Raw genomic sequence first — 15,989 nt, forward strand, 5'->3', positions numbered from 1 at the left:
CAGCTATGCCTGAGGATGTGGACACAAATTTTGTACCTAGATTCTTGCAAACTTGCAGGTATCTGCAGGTATCCACAGACATCAAGGTGGATATGTGTGACTCACTTTTTGCAGATTTTGTATCTGCACAGGGCTCTACTCTTTCATTCTTCCTCTTTAACCAAGTCCAGGGCACAATATGTTTGCCCCTTGCATTGGCGACATCACTGAGCTGTGTAGCGAGGTGCAAATCTGCAACCATCTTCAGTCAGTGGCGGGCAACCTGTGGCCCACATGCCATGTTCAGTCACTCCCCCTGCAGCTTGTGAACCCCTGGCCTGTTTTCTTTTTCCCAGGTGCATCTGGGTACTGGCGTCCTGCATGTCTTACTCCTCAGCCCCCTTACCAGCCCTTCTGGAATGGCACAGATGGTCTGATTCGTGCTCCATCTCCACTCCTCCCCTTCCCTCCCAGAACTGGAACAGCTGATGCCTGGCGTTCCACCTCTAGGAGGGACGGGGAAGACAGAGCCTGAATCAGGTGATTTGCGGTGCACTGAAAGTGTTGGGATGGAGGGGAGGAGCAAGTAAATATGGGACTCCGATGCCCAAGTGTGCGGGAGCCACGTGAGGGCAAGCGGGGGGGGGCCACAGAATTGCTGATGGGACCCCAATGGGGTGCAGGCTGTTGTGGTCCACTGAGATGAAGCAGGGCCACTTATATGGCCCACTGAGGATTTGTGGTTGCCCACCACTGTTCTAGGTCGTCATATTTGTGAAGAGAAAGGCACGCTCTTAACTAACAGGAGGTAAAATCCCTATGAAGATGAGGCCCTCTGTAATTTTCACACAAATTATCAAATTGAGTAAAAGATTTGTGGGGGAGCCTGGGATTTACCTGGACTTGCTAACCTCTTGTCTTCACTAGGATTTTACCTTGTTCGCTAACATGAGTTACAATCAGACCCTTTTTCCTAGTGAAGACTCACCTCAGCTGGGCTAAAGCACTGGCGTGTGCAGGGGTTTAGGAGGAATAGAGTCAGGTCTTGTCTCTCCTGATTCGGTTGTATTTGTGGGGCGGTAAACTCTTGTGAGTCCTTTGGGATGAAAGATGTTGAAGAAATATAGGATCCTTACCCCTCTTCACCTTAGAACGGTGAAGTAGTTAAATGCGCCTTGTTTAGCAGAGTTTTTCAGACTTCCCTAACCTGGCTTTGAATGGCATTGTTTCAAGCAGATTTTAATCCTGCACCTTGGAATCTCAGTGAGCAACGAAAAGAAACCTCTGAAATGTTTTCCATGTGGTGTCAGTGTTCCCTGTAAGCTGAGCGCTTTGGTGGCTGCCCAGGAAAAGATTCAGATGCTGCTCAGCTGATTAGCAGAGCACTCACAGCCATCCACAGCTGGCAGCCTCTGTTTCTGTTGGTGGTGCACATCTCTACATGCTCCTAGGTGCACATAACAAAATTTAATATGCCCATGGATGGAAAAAATTAGAAGGGATAATGTCTGTTACCCTGTGAAGGAATGCAACTTCACAGGGGTGAGCAGACTTTTTAATATCGGGCCTCACTTTTCATCCCTGCTGGCAGCTGTCCAAACTAATGGAAAGTTTGGTTATGTCCATATGAAAGTAAACAAACCCCTTTCAGCACATGTAAGAAAATGAATCTGTAGAATGTAAAACCTGTATTAATTGACATATAAATGTGAATACACAGACAAAAGCAGTGACATATTTCAACATTTTAATGAAATGGATGAGCCTGAGCCTGTGCCCCGCTTAGGAAATTTCACACCCTCTCGAGAGGCCCTGCCCCCTACTTTGCGCTCTCCTGATTCTTAGTACATTTATCTCATAACCATAATGTACTCTGCAAGAGATGGGAAGGTCCTATCTAATGTCATATGCATTGTATAGAGGAATAAGTAGGTTGAGTCTTTTTAAAAATGCTCTGACGCATATACCTTAACTGAATGCCGGATGTCCTGCATTGGTGGAGGATAGTTTAGTGTGGTAAAACCTTTCCTTTCAGCAGGTCTTATTTCTGGATTATTTTTGCTCCAGAGGGTGTGCTGTAGTTAAAGCCACATCGAATGAGAGGCATCTTGGCCATTTCTGCTGGGCTCAATCCATATAGCAATGTAGGTTTGCAAAAGTAATGCTTGGGTCAGACCCTTTTAATTAAGATTCCATCTCAGAACATCGAATGCTTCTCCTTTCTGAGAGTGCAGTGCAGGCGAAAATTTCTGCCAAATCGTCCTGCTCTGAAATATTGATTGGTGTCAGGGCACCCTTTTAATAGAAATGATTCCAGGGCACCTTGTAAATGTAGTCCCTGATCTTGCATATGCTGAAAGTAAAGTCCCGTTGATGTGAGCACATAAGTAGTGCTATTAAAATGAATCAGCCAGCTTGTGCTTACATTTAGTTAACCATGTGTGTGTTTGCAGAGCTGGAGCTGGGTCTCGTTGCTCTTATGCATGCAAAGTTCCCACTGATCACAGGATCAGTCCTTTTAACCATGCAAGGTGCAAACTATTTGAGATGCAAGCTGTATCTGGGAGTTGTTTAACTCCTCTCCCCTCTCTTTCCCCGTCTCCAATGCAGCCTCCTCTTAGAAGAACACGGCCTCAGTTTTAGCAACACAAAGTGATGTGCAGCAGTTTAAAACAGGAAGTGAATACTATCGTAAGCAACTAAAACTAGAGGGGAACATTAAGTAGGCAAAAATACTTGTTACAGTTTGGCCAGGATGCTGGGTTATTACATCCTTTGCTCTTCCGCCTGTAAAATAGTTGGCTCCAATTAAAGGACAAAACATGCTTCTGAGATGTGTACTCTGTGTTTACACGGAGAAAGACACAAGTATGTCACGGGTTGGAAAACAATTGCAGCACTAAACGTATGGAAATAGGCTAGCGTATAAAATAATAATAGTTAGCCAATACTGCAGCTCTAGGGAAAGGTGGTAGAATCCAGCAGGATCCTATATTACTGCACGTGAGTTGCATATGAGTATAAATCTGCAGAGCACTTGATGCTCTATGAGGGATTGAAAAATACTGAGTTGTCGAATAGCCGTTGTTAGAAAGTCCAGGTAAATGCAGTCCCTCCTTTCTTGCAGTGTAGCTAAAGAGACAGTACAATTTTATATAGTCAGTAAAGCTATCCCAACACCCTCTGCAAAATTAAATATGGTTACAAAGCTAAATCATACAGAGAAAGAAGAGACAAGTATAGAAACAGCCCAAAAAGCAGCATTCAGGATATATGCATGGAGCATAGTTCAGATCAGTAGCAGGCATCCCGCGGCGCACGGGCCACCTGCAGCCCCTTGGGGTTTTATGTGTAATCCGTGAGACATCTTGTTTGCAGTTGACCATTCCTCTGGTTTCTGTCCGCATAGTTTTTTCCCCACCAGTATTACTGAAGTGACACACAGGTAAAGTGAGGTGCATGCTGACTACACACAACATTGATTGAGAGTCAGGCACTCCCTCTGCATCCAGTCAAAGCACTGCTATGGTTCAATTAACACACCTGCAAATTCCAGGCGTGAAGGGGCGGTTAGCAAAACTACCCCATCCCAGGAGATTGTCATAACCAAGACTATCTCACAGCCCACTGAAATGGAGGGTCACTCATGCAGTCCACTCACTAGCCTGCATTGCCCACTGTTGGTTCAGCTAGGAGCTGCAGAAGGAAAGATACAAAATGTTGGGGTTTTTTTACTTCCCAGGGTTGGGAAATCATTTTTTGTTAAGGCCAGAAGGAAATATTAGCACCATCTATTCTGCCTACTTGCATATCACAGCAGTTGTATAAGGTTATGTATATGTAATAGATTAAAAGATTCTCTTCAACTTGTTCCATTCTAAGGCCTTGTCTCTGCTTATGTTTAGTGTTTGTCATAATTATGACAGAATCTTCCACGGGATAAGGTTGATGGGGGATGCTCTCCCATCGACGTCAGCTACTCCTCTTGTTTTGCTGGAGTACCAGCATTGATGGGAGTGCATTCGGGGATTGATTTATTGCATCTTCAATGACACGATAAATCAATGCCCAGTGGATTGATTCCTGGCAAAATGAAGACAATACCCTAAGTTGTTAAGTTCTTGACCTACCATGAGCAAACAGCTCAAACTGTTAACAGCTGGTGTGTCTTCTTTAGCTGCTGTCAGGAAACTTTCTTATGCCATGCCTGTTGTTCTGGTGTGTGGGTGCCATATTACTTCTAAAGTGCGTAAACTGCCTGTTTAGTGGCGCTCAAAAATTGATTTTGAGGGCTCAACTGAATTTCCAATGGAAAGTTGTATGTATTACTAGAACTACTGTAATTGAGGACAGTTCCAGTAGACTGGCCAAAGACTGAATAGGCCACAGAGACGAGGCTACTAGAGCACACTGCTGCATGTCAGGATTGAGATCCACTGCTGGTGGGGGGGAAAAAATTGGGTGCCTGGATGCTTTTGTGTTATGGATAAGGAGTTCAAATATTGATCCAGCATATACCAAAGGAAAATATAGTCTGAGATTCCTGCCTACGACTGTAGCTTGCTGCTTGTCCTTGAAGGATAAGGAGAGGGAAAGACACTAGACCATTGGTGACTTCAGTGAAGAGGTATGAAGGTTGCATCTCTGAGTTTTATCCTTCTGATTGGTGATAACATGCCTATGTCATTCCAAGCCTCTCTCTTGATTTGCCTCGTTCAGATTAAGAATCAAGGCAAAAATGAAGGCTTCAGATAAAACACATATTTGCCTGCCAGTTCCAGTGGCATAAATATAATCGGGGTTGGACACTTCTGTGCAGTTGATGATCAGCTGGAGGGACAGAGGGGTCTTAGTGTGCCTGGCCATGCTGGGAAATGCATAAATCTGATCGACTGGTGGTCAGGGAAAGATGGCTGGGCGCTCTGAGCAGTGTGGTTGTGAAACCTCTCCTCCTCAGCGCAGCTTTGTTCTCCCTGTCCCTTCCTTGGTGGGCTCAATCCTGCCATGAACATGATCCATTCAGCCACTGTTGGAGGTGAAACTAAGGGGTTCTGTTTCCAGGGTCCATTCGATCCTCTGCTTTTCAGCCAAAACTAGCACCAGGGGCTAATGGTGACCATGGTTTTTATGTTGCTAGGATGGGACTGTGATCAATCCTTATGGGCTGTTGAGCAGTTATCAGTTGGCAGATCTTCACAACCTCTGAGCTTGATGTGGAGCAGTAACTTAACGATGAAAGCTTCCATATCCCTGAGCCATCCAACGTTTTCTTATTCTTCCAGCTTTCTGGGAGACTTTTACAAACAATGGGTAGTACTGAAACCAAAAGTTTTGATTAGTGTAAGCAATAGTTCTGAAAGACCATGCATAGCTCATTTGTTTGCTTCCCCTCGCTGATTCCCCATAACTTAATTATTTAACCCAAATGCTGTATTTATCTTTGTTTGTACCCTGCATGTAATAGTAGATTTGCGTTTGGGCAAAATGCCTGTATTGAAGTCTTTCCAGCTGACTGGGTATAGGGAAGTGCTTTCAAAAATGAATGGGGCCACAGACCTTCAATCTGTAAATCCTTTTCTTTCTGCATGATCATGATGTCCTCGGAATCTCTGGTTGATGGACTTTTGCTTTGTTGCAAAAAGAAATAAGCCACCTCATTTTAAAGATGTTCACTCACACTCAGCCCAGCATCTCTCAACAGAGCGTGTGTCAGCATCATTCTTGAGCAGAGCTTCCTCTTGAAGTCTGTCCTCAGGAAAAGCACCTCTCTGTGTGCATGTCCTTCTCTTGGACAGAAATGAACAGCACAACTTGCTGAAAGCATCAACACTGCAGGCCTTGGGAAATGGCAGTGTAGGTGATGACAGGGTATGTGGCTAGTTTAGTAGATCTTTGTAATATTGGGTCTTTAACAGCAAAAATCAAGCAGAGGATTTTCAGCAGAGCTGAATGCCATGCTGGTTGCTCTGATCTGTAGTTTGGCCTTTGTTTAACCTGTCACCGTGTGTTTTTTGGGTCCCTCAGCTGTTGAGTGCCCAGCATATGTGCAATGGGCCTGATTTTTGTGGTGGTGGTGGCGTTGTGTGTGTGTCTTTTTTTTTTTTTTGAGAGCCAAGTAGTGTTCTCTCTAAGCTGAGTACTTCTATGGCCAGCCAGGAGAGATTCAAATGCTGCTCAGCTGATTAGCAGAGCATCCACAGCTGGCAATGTGTATTTCTGTTGGTGGTGCACATCGGCACATGCCTTGGTGCACGAAATTTATTCTGCACATGGGTGGAAAAATTAGAAGGAGTATTGTTGCTGAGCACCCACAGCTCCCAGCATCTATTGAAAATCAAACATCTCAGGTCGAATGCCTGAAATTTGAGTGGTCTTTAAAAATGTTGTACTTAGTCACCTTTTGATTTTGTTTGGAAATATGTCTCTCTCGTTCCAGTCATGCTTTTAGTAAATTGGTACTGTGAACTCATCTGTTAGGCTTACAAAAACTCTCCTCTTTACTCAAGTTGGCAGTGAGATAAGGTGGCTTGTTCCTGCAGGATAACAGAGCTGTGTGTCAGACCACAACAAGGGCCAAGTTCCAGAGTCCCAGAGCTCCTTGGTGCAAACCCCCTGCTGGCAACAACTTCCTTGCTCAAATTAAGGGCTTTGACACTCAGGTGCACCTGGAAAGTGGGGATGGGGTCTCTTCAGACTCATATCAGCAAGATATTTAAGCAGATGCTTAACTTCAGGGGCACGTTAGACCCATTAAAGTCAATAGCATCACTTGCTAAAATAGGGCTTTATGTAACTTAACCAGGGCTATCATGGAATCTCAGAACTTGAATCTCTTCCCTTTAGATCTTCTAGTCCCTTTATCTGTTTCCTGTGGCTTGGTTGGTCGCATCAAAAACCATATTCACATACCTGGAACTCCATATTCTTTAGAGCACCCTCGTAACACTCCTGTGTCAACCCCTCTAGTTCTGAACACCAGGAAATTTAGTTAGAATACACACCCCACAACTGTGACTCTGCCTTCTTTGAGTGATGCCTCAGCTTGCATCTGTGGGCATTGTGAACTTGGCTGAAGCCCAGAATAACCTCTAAAATATTGTTTCTGCCAAGGGCCAGCCTACTGCAGATGCTAGCTGAGGTCAGTCCTGAGAAGTTGATGTCAGTTTGGAAAGGGTCAGATCCATAGTTTGATCCTGGCTTGTCTGCGAGAGAAGTCATAGGAACCCCCCAGAATTGTGCTATGTTACAGCACCCCTAAAAAGTATCTTAGAGAAGCCCCTTACTCAAATGACTTCAAATGTGGATGCTACAGCAGGGACTCAGGAGGCATAGCAGTTTTTCTACTAAAGCATGTGAATTTTAGAGCATCTACAAAAACTGACAGATAAATGGTAAGGTAGTCTCAGCCTTAACAGTTGTATTGGTACCACCCTCCTTAAATATTTAGAATGATGTGCGGGGTATTAATTTCCATACTAGTTGATGGCTTCCAATACTCACAGATGGTAACCAGTGTTTCCTGTAAGCTGAGCGCTTGGGCGGCCACCCAGGAGAGATTCAGGTGCCACCCAGCTGGCGAGCGGAATGCCCGCACCCACCCACAATGAGCAGTATGTGCTTCTATTGGTGGTGCACATCCACACATGCCTTGGTGTGTAACAAAATTTATCTCCCCCGTGGATGGAAAAAATTAGAAGAGAAACTTATGATACTAGGGTCTTATTTGCTTCCACCCACAGCAGTTACTTAGTCCAGCTGTATATGTTAGTATTTAACTCCAGTAAGTGCTCCTACGCAGAACTGAACAATGCAATTCTTCTTTCCGATTCACTTCTGTTCTCTTTAGCTTCCCCATGTTATTGTCTTTAAAACTGATTGCCAGGCTTTCACAGATGCTGAGCTGTGATAATTTTCAATGCTGGGCTCCTTTGAAAGTCCTGCCACTAAGACTATAGAAGTCAGCCACCAATACGCAATTTTAGCCACACGAGTTGCTTAGCTAAAATTGATTTATTCGTGGTTGACTTCTGTATTTGTACACATGGCAGAAGGTCGACGGGAGCACTTCTTCTGTCAACCTTCCTTATTCCTTGCCTCTCATGAGAGCATCATTTCATGCATGTGCAAAATGAAACCCGGGAAGATCAACCCTCAGCTGGTCAATCTTCTGTAGCGTGTCTCTAGCCTTAGCTATCTAGCTGAGACCTGAGCTCTCCATAAAAGCTTGTGTCTTTATGTCCAAGCAGAAAGGATAAGTTGTAAATGTTCACCATTAGTGTATCAGTGTAGAAAACAACAAAACAGGGTTAAGCTGGGGGAGGGTAGCATGGTGTATGGGCCTTAGTGTGCTTCGGTGCTATGGCAATACAAATTATTAATAAAATATATGGGAACTAATTAGATTCAATCAGGAGAAATATGGGGAAAGCAGTTACATTGACTCAGACACGAAGAGCTGTGAAGTGGAGTTTGTACCATAACCACAAAGACACCAGATTTTGAGGCTGCACCCATTACCGTCTGCACTGTTGTTCTGATAACATCGCTTGTGGAATTTTGATCATGTATTGGACACCAAAAGCTATTGGGAATTCAGAGGACAGCTGGTGATCCATTGGTAGGAAGCAGTCCTTCATTGGCTGGACTAGGCAAAGCAAGAGGTCTCTTCCCTCTGTTGGGTTTATGTATCTTGCCTTTCATTTCTGCTTCTTGTAATGCTCCTGTCTGCTCAGCAGAACTCTCGATATGCACAATTGTCTCTTGGTTTGCATTTTGTTAGATGTTTCTGTAGGGTTGCCAAAGGTCTCCCTGTGAGGTGGATTGGAGATCGCCTGTAGCATTTGTACTCCTAACTTCTCTAATCACTGTAGACATACCAAGCAGTGTTCCGCCCTCAAGCCTGAATACACAAAAATATCCTTAACATTTAATTTTCTCTAGTATGTGTTCCACTGATAAACAGCTCAGGTGTTTTTAGAAGAATCAGAACCAAGGGGGGAAATTAATAGCGATTCTTGTATTAGATTTTAGCTGTTGCTATGGCTAAACTAGTTCCACCAAGCCACTAGTGAGATGTAAAGTAATTTGATCATTTCCCCCCCCCCCTGCCCCCCAACATGTTTGTATCCACCTGGATACACATGGAGCTCAAGAACGTACATGACAACATGCTGCCAAATTAATCCTTGTGATTCTATTCCAAAATCTTAGGACCATTCCTTGTTAAATCACTTGTCAGAGTGGTGGGGACAGAGGGAAAAGAATCTTCAGGGACTGTGTGGTTTTTTCCCCCCAGTGATGTCAGCCATAAATTGAAACAGATTTATGAAGCCGGAGCAGAACTAGGGCACTTTCTGAATAAGCTTTTTAAGAGCAGATGAATTGGGAATGAGAATCTCTTAAGTGCTTTCTGTTTTCTCATCAGTATTCTGAAAGGGTTGGCAAAGAGGAATTCCCCACAACTCGTGTGAGAACAGATCTGGAGTGTTCTAAGTTGCAGCCAAATTTTTGCCCTGTCATTTAAGGACATTTATGTAGCTTAAGCTGTTTCATTAGGTCTTTGCCTGTTTTTACTGTGGGTAACCAGCTGATGAGCTTTCTCTCACAGACCCAGGTTTTATCACACATTTAAAATGCTTCCTGTTGGTTAAAGTGGATTTTAAAACTTAAGAAACATTCAAAGATCGTTCCTTAGCCCATCTGTGTTTAAACTGGAAACTAGATTCCTGGACTATGATCATCAAATGTCTAAGGGTATGTCTATACTTATGGAAAGATCGCCACACCAGGGTTCAATTTTGCTGTAAGTATGACAATATGGTAAAATTGGTCTCTCTGGGCTCAGCCATTGACCCTGGTACTTCACGCTACTGCATGGAGTAAGAGATGTCAGTGTGAACCCAAAAAGCCCTGACCTACACAAGGGCAGGAAGTATATTCTGATACGTTGATTCTAGCTATGCCATTAGCATAGCTAGAACTACGGATCTGGGATCGACTTTCTGCCCTTGTGTAGACCAAGCCTTAGATGCTTAACTTTCCACTGACCATCAACAGGAGCTGAGCACCTGATTCCATCAAGCCTTGAAAATCTCATCCCTAACTGGCAGTTTCCCCAGAGAGGCTAAGAACTGGAAACCTGATCTTGTCTCTGTAGGAGGCTCCTACCGGGTCAAATGTGAGATGTGGGTCAGCCTAGGGGAAGCTGCTGTCTGCGCTGGAATCTGTCCATCTCTGGGGCTGTCAGTCCAGCACCTGTCACGAGTGCTGGGTCCGCTTGACAAAACAGTGCTTAAATACATATTGGAAAGAATGAGAATGGAATGGACTGATTTGTAAAGCGACATTGATGGAGCGAGCTTATTTTCTTCACAGAACGGAGGCTTCCCCCTGCAGGAGAGCCCCATCAAGCCAGTATCCTTTCATACATAGATATACCTGCCTGGGACAGCTTTCAGGTTCAGGGCCAAAATGGCAGTCCTGGTTCATGTGTAGTGGCATGCTGCAGCCAAGAGGCCAGATTGCGATATAGGGCCACATCTTCACCCATCAAATCAGACTGATTTTATATAGAGACAAATTGCAGTGAGATCTGTGCTTAGACTTGGGTGAGGAGTATATCTAATTTATCATATTAAACGGTTACAGAACTTCCTGGCCCAGCACGTTTCCTCTGTCCTTGGTATCTGAAATCAGTCTGATTATGTTTCCAAGAGGGTATCAGACTGGAGACGAATACCAAAATACAACGGCGTGCAAAAAGTTTTCAGACCATGCGTATAGTGGGCCTTCACGTGTACGCTTAGGTGAAGGAGTCAGCATTTCAGAGGCTGTGTATGTGAGAGGGCATTACTGCATTTTGTGTCACTGAGATATTTGACAGATTGCATTATGTTTGAGCAATCTGGCAAAGCTATTAGCCTGACCTGTGCTCACTTCTGTATTTTCTGAAGTGTTGGACTTTGGGGGGCTAGATCTTTGGCTGTCGTCACTCAATGCTGATTGACATCAGTTGCAGATCTGGCCCAAGAGATGCCATTGTGTTTGCTGTCTCTTCACAAATGCCAGGATAGCTGTGTCTGTTGGTACAGAGCAGGGGTCAGCAACGCCCAGTATGCATGCTAAGTGTGACATGCAAGCTGATTTTGATCGGCACATAGTGGCAGGAGCTCAGCCCCTCCCCTCCTTCCCTGTGCAGTCAGGATCTTGCTCACAGCCAGGCTGCCTGTGGATTAAGAAAAGACCAGCTAATGCTACCAACCACCATCCAAATGGCAAGGCTCTGCATCTTAGTTTATTAATGAAGCTGTTGTAAGTAGAGCAATTAGTTACTTTAAAAAGTATCACCGGCACTCAAAAGTACTTAGAGGTCAAAAGATCAGATGTTGGCACTCCGCCTCAGAAAGGTTGCTGACCCCTAGTATAGAGTGTGGTCATTTGGCCGGTCGCAGACGATACCAGCTGTCCTCACCTTTCCAGAGGAGAGGTCCTGAATGGAGGAAGGGTTGTTTATAGAGGAGGCAGGTTCTTTGAACCACTTTCCTCTCTGTGCCAGCATCATTGGTGTCTTGCGTAGGTTCCCCCCTGAAAGTTCCTTATTGCTGATCTGTTGGGTGTGGAGAGAGCTGGCAAAGGGCTCTTTACACCTGCTGTAAAGGGTTGCAGAGTTGGTTAGGTGCATGCTGCTGCAGCCCACTGTGTTTCCACACACTCTTGACAGCTTTGCATTGTGATTGGATGAGATGGGGGAGAGTAAAGAGCTCAACAAATCAGGACTGTGGAAGTCAAGAAAGACTTTCCTGTAAGGAGCTGGTGGGTTTGGGCTGAGAACCATTTAGGTCTCTGTTGACCCCTACAGGCAGCATGGCAGTATTTGGTGATCAGGCGTGCCAGGTGCTTCAGGGAAGTCGAGCAGGATGAGCCTGGGTTGATAGCTTGCAGGAAGATATCCAGCTTGTGATATGTCACTACCATACTCTTGTCTGAAGCCTGATGGTGAGAGGTCCTGATACCAGCAACTGGCCTTGCAGAAATTTGTTGGTTGTGCTTGCTGAGGGGATGGCAGGTGGACCCCATGTAGTGCTTAGTGGAACCTTGTGTCAATCAAAGGGAGAGTTTGCAGGGTTGGACCGTGGTCAAGCAGAACCCGAGACAGTAAATTGTGAAAAATCATTGTGGCCTTGTGATTTTTATTCAAATAGAATGAGAATTTTCAAGTGGACCTCAGGTAGCAAGTCAATACTAATTGGGCTCCTGACTCCTCTGACCTCTACATTTTTTAGGCCAGACTTCCTTTCTGAAGCACCTTCCTTGCCAGGATCTCCACAGGGCTTTACAAACATTCATAAACTAAACCAGAGAAATAGGGGTGATAGTGTACCAATTTTACAGATGGGGAAACTGATGCTCAGGGAATGCAAATGTTTTCTCAGTGTTTCAAGTCCCTGGCACAGCGGGGAGTATAGATTTGCCTCTTTTGCATGCGTTTATCGCAAGAGCATCTGTCCTTTCAGGTGATGCCCTCTCTTGGGGCCCTCCAAACAGGGAGCACAAATGTCCAGCCATTTAAAGAACACCGGTGACCTGCATAAATGAAATAAGTTGTGCTCCTGCTTCTCTCAGTACTAAGACTGAAGCTGGTTTTTAAAAATCTCTTCTCTGTGGAATCCATTAACATGGCACTGATGTCCTCAGTATTGTGCTTGCATAAATTCATATGACTGGGAGACCTCTGTGTTCCCAAATTCTGGAAAGTTTTGCAGCTGCCTCTAGGCCTGCCCCCACCCCTTGCATTGATTGTGACCACCCGGAGCTGTGTGCCTCTGGTCTTGGGGCTTCCCGCCTTGCTGACAGAGTACTGGGAAGGCAATATGGTTGAGCTTGCAATAGGAAAGGTGAATGCATGAGCCCCATGGAGTTCTAAAGGGGCGTAGCTCTGAGTGGCCACCTAGGTAAGGGGACAGGGTAACATGCAGCGGGAGACAGACTTGAGGCAGCGCATTGAATACGTTTCCAGCCTGTATAATTCCAGCTTGCAAAGCGACAGTGTAGGCACTGAGACACCAAGAATACCAGGCAGAGCTGGTATCTGGTTGCCACACTGAGTGAATTCAGCTAATTTCTCTTATCTTCTTCTCCAAAAGAGGCCTTAAAAAGAGATGGCAAAGCTGACTTTGATAATTACAGAGAGACTAGCCTGTAAATTCCGAGCCAGGGCTGGCTCTCCTGAAGTGCTCGCTACAGGAGGGCCAGTGCTGCATCAGAGCTGCCTTTGAAACAGCTGCTTTCCGGCACCTCTTTAATTGAAGTGCCTTTCTTTCTGTCACCATTGTTGTCAGTTGAGGCAGCCCTCATCCAAGGGCTGTTATCAAAGCTCCCAGTGCTCCTCTGCAGGCTTTCAAACAGCACTCTTCTTAAATAGTTGTCCACGTGGGTTTGCTGCTGATTGATAAAGACCATGTTCCTGCAAGCTGTTGAAGAGTGGCTAGGCCCCCTGAGATACTGATGCTGAGCTGTGGAATTGCTCTGTAAGAAGTAGGAAATTTGCTTCCCCATTAAGCTACAGCATTGTACATCTCTAGCTGGAGGCTTATTATAATTTACTTTGTCCTTCCCTAATATGTCAGTTCATGTGCAACTGTTTAAGGCTTGTACACTCAATCATAGCAACTTTGTGACTTACATCTTACAATCACGTAATGGATGAATAAGATGCATCGTATGAGTGACGCAACCAGAGGACCTAAACAAATTAGGACAATCAATCCAGCTCCTTCTGGTTCTTCCTGTTCTAATAGCATAGAGTGTGAAGTGATTTGAGTGTAGGATCTCTAACTAATGGGTTTTTTCCCTCTCAACCTCAGCTGGAAGCTGCTGTCACAAATATGAAACATAATTTATAAAAGACTTCCAGAAGGTCAAGCCTAAACAGAAAGGAGGTAGCATTAGCTACTGGTTAGACAAAGGGGTTTGGGAGGCAGGAGATAGAGGGTTCGTTTTTGTTTTTTTTTTTTCCCCTAATTGGCTACTGACCTTGTGTGACCTTAGAAAGTATCTCTTGGACTCTCAGGTGAAATGAGAATAACACCTTCCCTTTCTAAAATGCTTTCAGATCTTCTGATTAAAAGCCATCATGGAAGTGCAAAGTCTGTATTTTATTGCAGGGGAAATAAAAACTCAGAATCCATATCAGAATCACAGGCTTGGTGTTTGAGCTTCATCTTGGACACTGCATGTCTTGCCTGTGCCTGCAAACTGAGCATAATGTGGCTAAAGACTTCCCTTTCCTATCTCTTTGCAGGAGTATATTTGCCCCAGATGTGAGTCTGGCTTTGTTGAAGAAGTGACAGATGATTCCAGGTATTGTACATACTCATGAATGCGTGAGGTCAATTGCTCAGATCTATTTCCAGTCAGTTTGTATGCTGTGTATTGCAAGATATTGAAATGCTGTACATGAAGTTAGGGAAATGGATGCAAAATTAACGTGGTACCTATCTGTATAAACTAATAGCAGTGACATTTATAGCACGTATATTCACACTCATCTTTCCGGAGTAAAGAAGACTCTTATTGTTACACTGGAGTGATATTGACAAGGAGACTTCAAGGAAGCCCATAACAAAATGGAGGAAGTTGTGAAGTGAATCTGTGCTTGCATCTGGTAGTTCAGTGGTTCTAAGACCTTTCTCATTTGTGGACCCCTAAAATTTTTCATATGGAGTTGTGGGCCCTTTAGAAATCTTAGACAAAGCCTTCACGGGTCCCCAGACCACAGGTTGTGGTGGTCCATGTTCTTACAGATTGTGAGATACCAATTCATGGTAATCAGGCAAGTTCTCCAAGAGGAGATTTAAATCTTGGTGGTTGCAGATAAGGTTAAAAATACCTTTTCTCCCAAGCTAAGGTATTTTAATGACCCCGTTACTGTACTGTCTGAGCACCTCTTATTCTTTAAAAGTATTTATCCTTCTGACGCCCCTGTGAGGCAGTGCAGTTATTCCCCCCATTCTAGAAAAGGAGCTGGGACACAGGCAATAGGATCTATGCTACATCATCACAGCTATGCTACAGCCTTGCCCCTGTATCACTGTTGTGTAGACACTTCCTACATCAATGGAAGGGTTGTTGATTTCCCTCCCCCCCCCACCCCCAATCAGTGTAGTTAACCCATATCTCTGAGAGGACAGTCAGCAGAAGATTGTCAGTCAAGAATTCTGTCTGCCTGGGAGTGTCTACACCCCGGGTTAGGTTGTGAAATTTTTCACAGCTGTGAACAACATAACCTGGTTAACCTCATTAAGTGTAGACTAGGACTAAGTGACTTGACCAAGGCCACAAACAAGGAGTCTGTGCCAGAAGAGGTGCTTGAACCCCTGGTCTCCCTGTTAGATCTGTAACCACCAAGCTATACTTCCTTGGTATTGGCTGAACTCAGCAGAAGTCTCTCATATGTGGCTGGTTGATTATGTTGTGACAAGTAGGTATTTCCTTTCATTTGTTTTAAATCAGCTAACTGTAAATTTAACTTTTCCTGCACAGCTGCTTCTTTCTTATGGGCTGCTACAATTAATAGTAAAATATCATTAAGCGTGGAACTTGGAATCAGGATTAGTACTCAAGGGTCTTGCTCTGACACTGACTCTGTGTCCTTAAGAAAGTCTCTTCATGCGTCTGCTTCAATTTCTCAAACTTTAAATTGGGGATATTTCATGGGATTGTTGGGAATACACAGAACGCTGTAGAACTGTTGCTATTTTACTAATGGAAGCTGTGCTGTGGAAGTATCACTATGGACTAATTTAGCACTCTTGCAGCAAAAAGGTAGGTGAGGTGGCATGTTGATTTGAAACATAACTCCTGACCAAATTTTATGTGGAGCAAAAATTTGGTATACTACCGTATAATACAGCTTGATTTAATATTCCACTTAGTACTGGTTGAACCTCTCTAATCCAGTACTCTCTCGTCTGGCAACATCCATAATCTGGCATGATTTTAGTTAGCTGGAC

The 15,989-nt window shown here is 44.4% G+C and overlaps 1 protein-coding gene across 1 annotated transcript in view; it reads left to right on the forward strand.

Moving 5' to 3' along the window:
* RNF115 (ring finger protein 115) overlaps positions 1-15,989 on the forward strand; it is a 60,347-nt gene that overhangs the window by 6,878 nt on the left and 37,480 nt on the right. Inside the window, exon 2 of the mRNA XM_074980521.1 lies at positions 14,279-14,337. Coding sequence (XP_074836622.1) covers positions 14,279-14,337 — 59 coding nt within the window. The remainder of the gene's footprint in view (positions 1-14,278; positions 14,338-15,989) is intronic.

This window comes from Carettochelys insculpta, chromosome 30, assembly GCF_033958435.1.
Source record: "Carettochelys insculpta isolate YL-2023 chromosome 30, ASM3395843v1, whole genome shotgun sequence".
Classification (NCBI taxonomy): Eukaryota; Metazoa; Chordata; order Testudines; family Carettochelyidae; genus Carettochelys; species Carettochelys insculpta.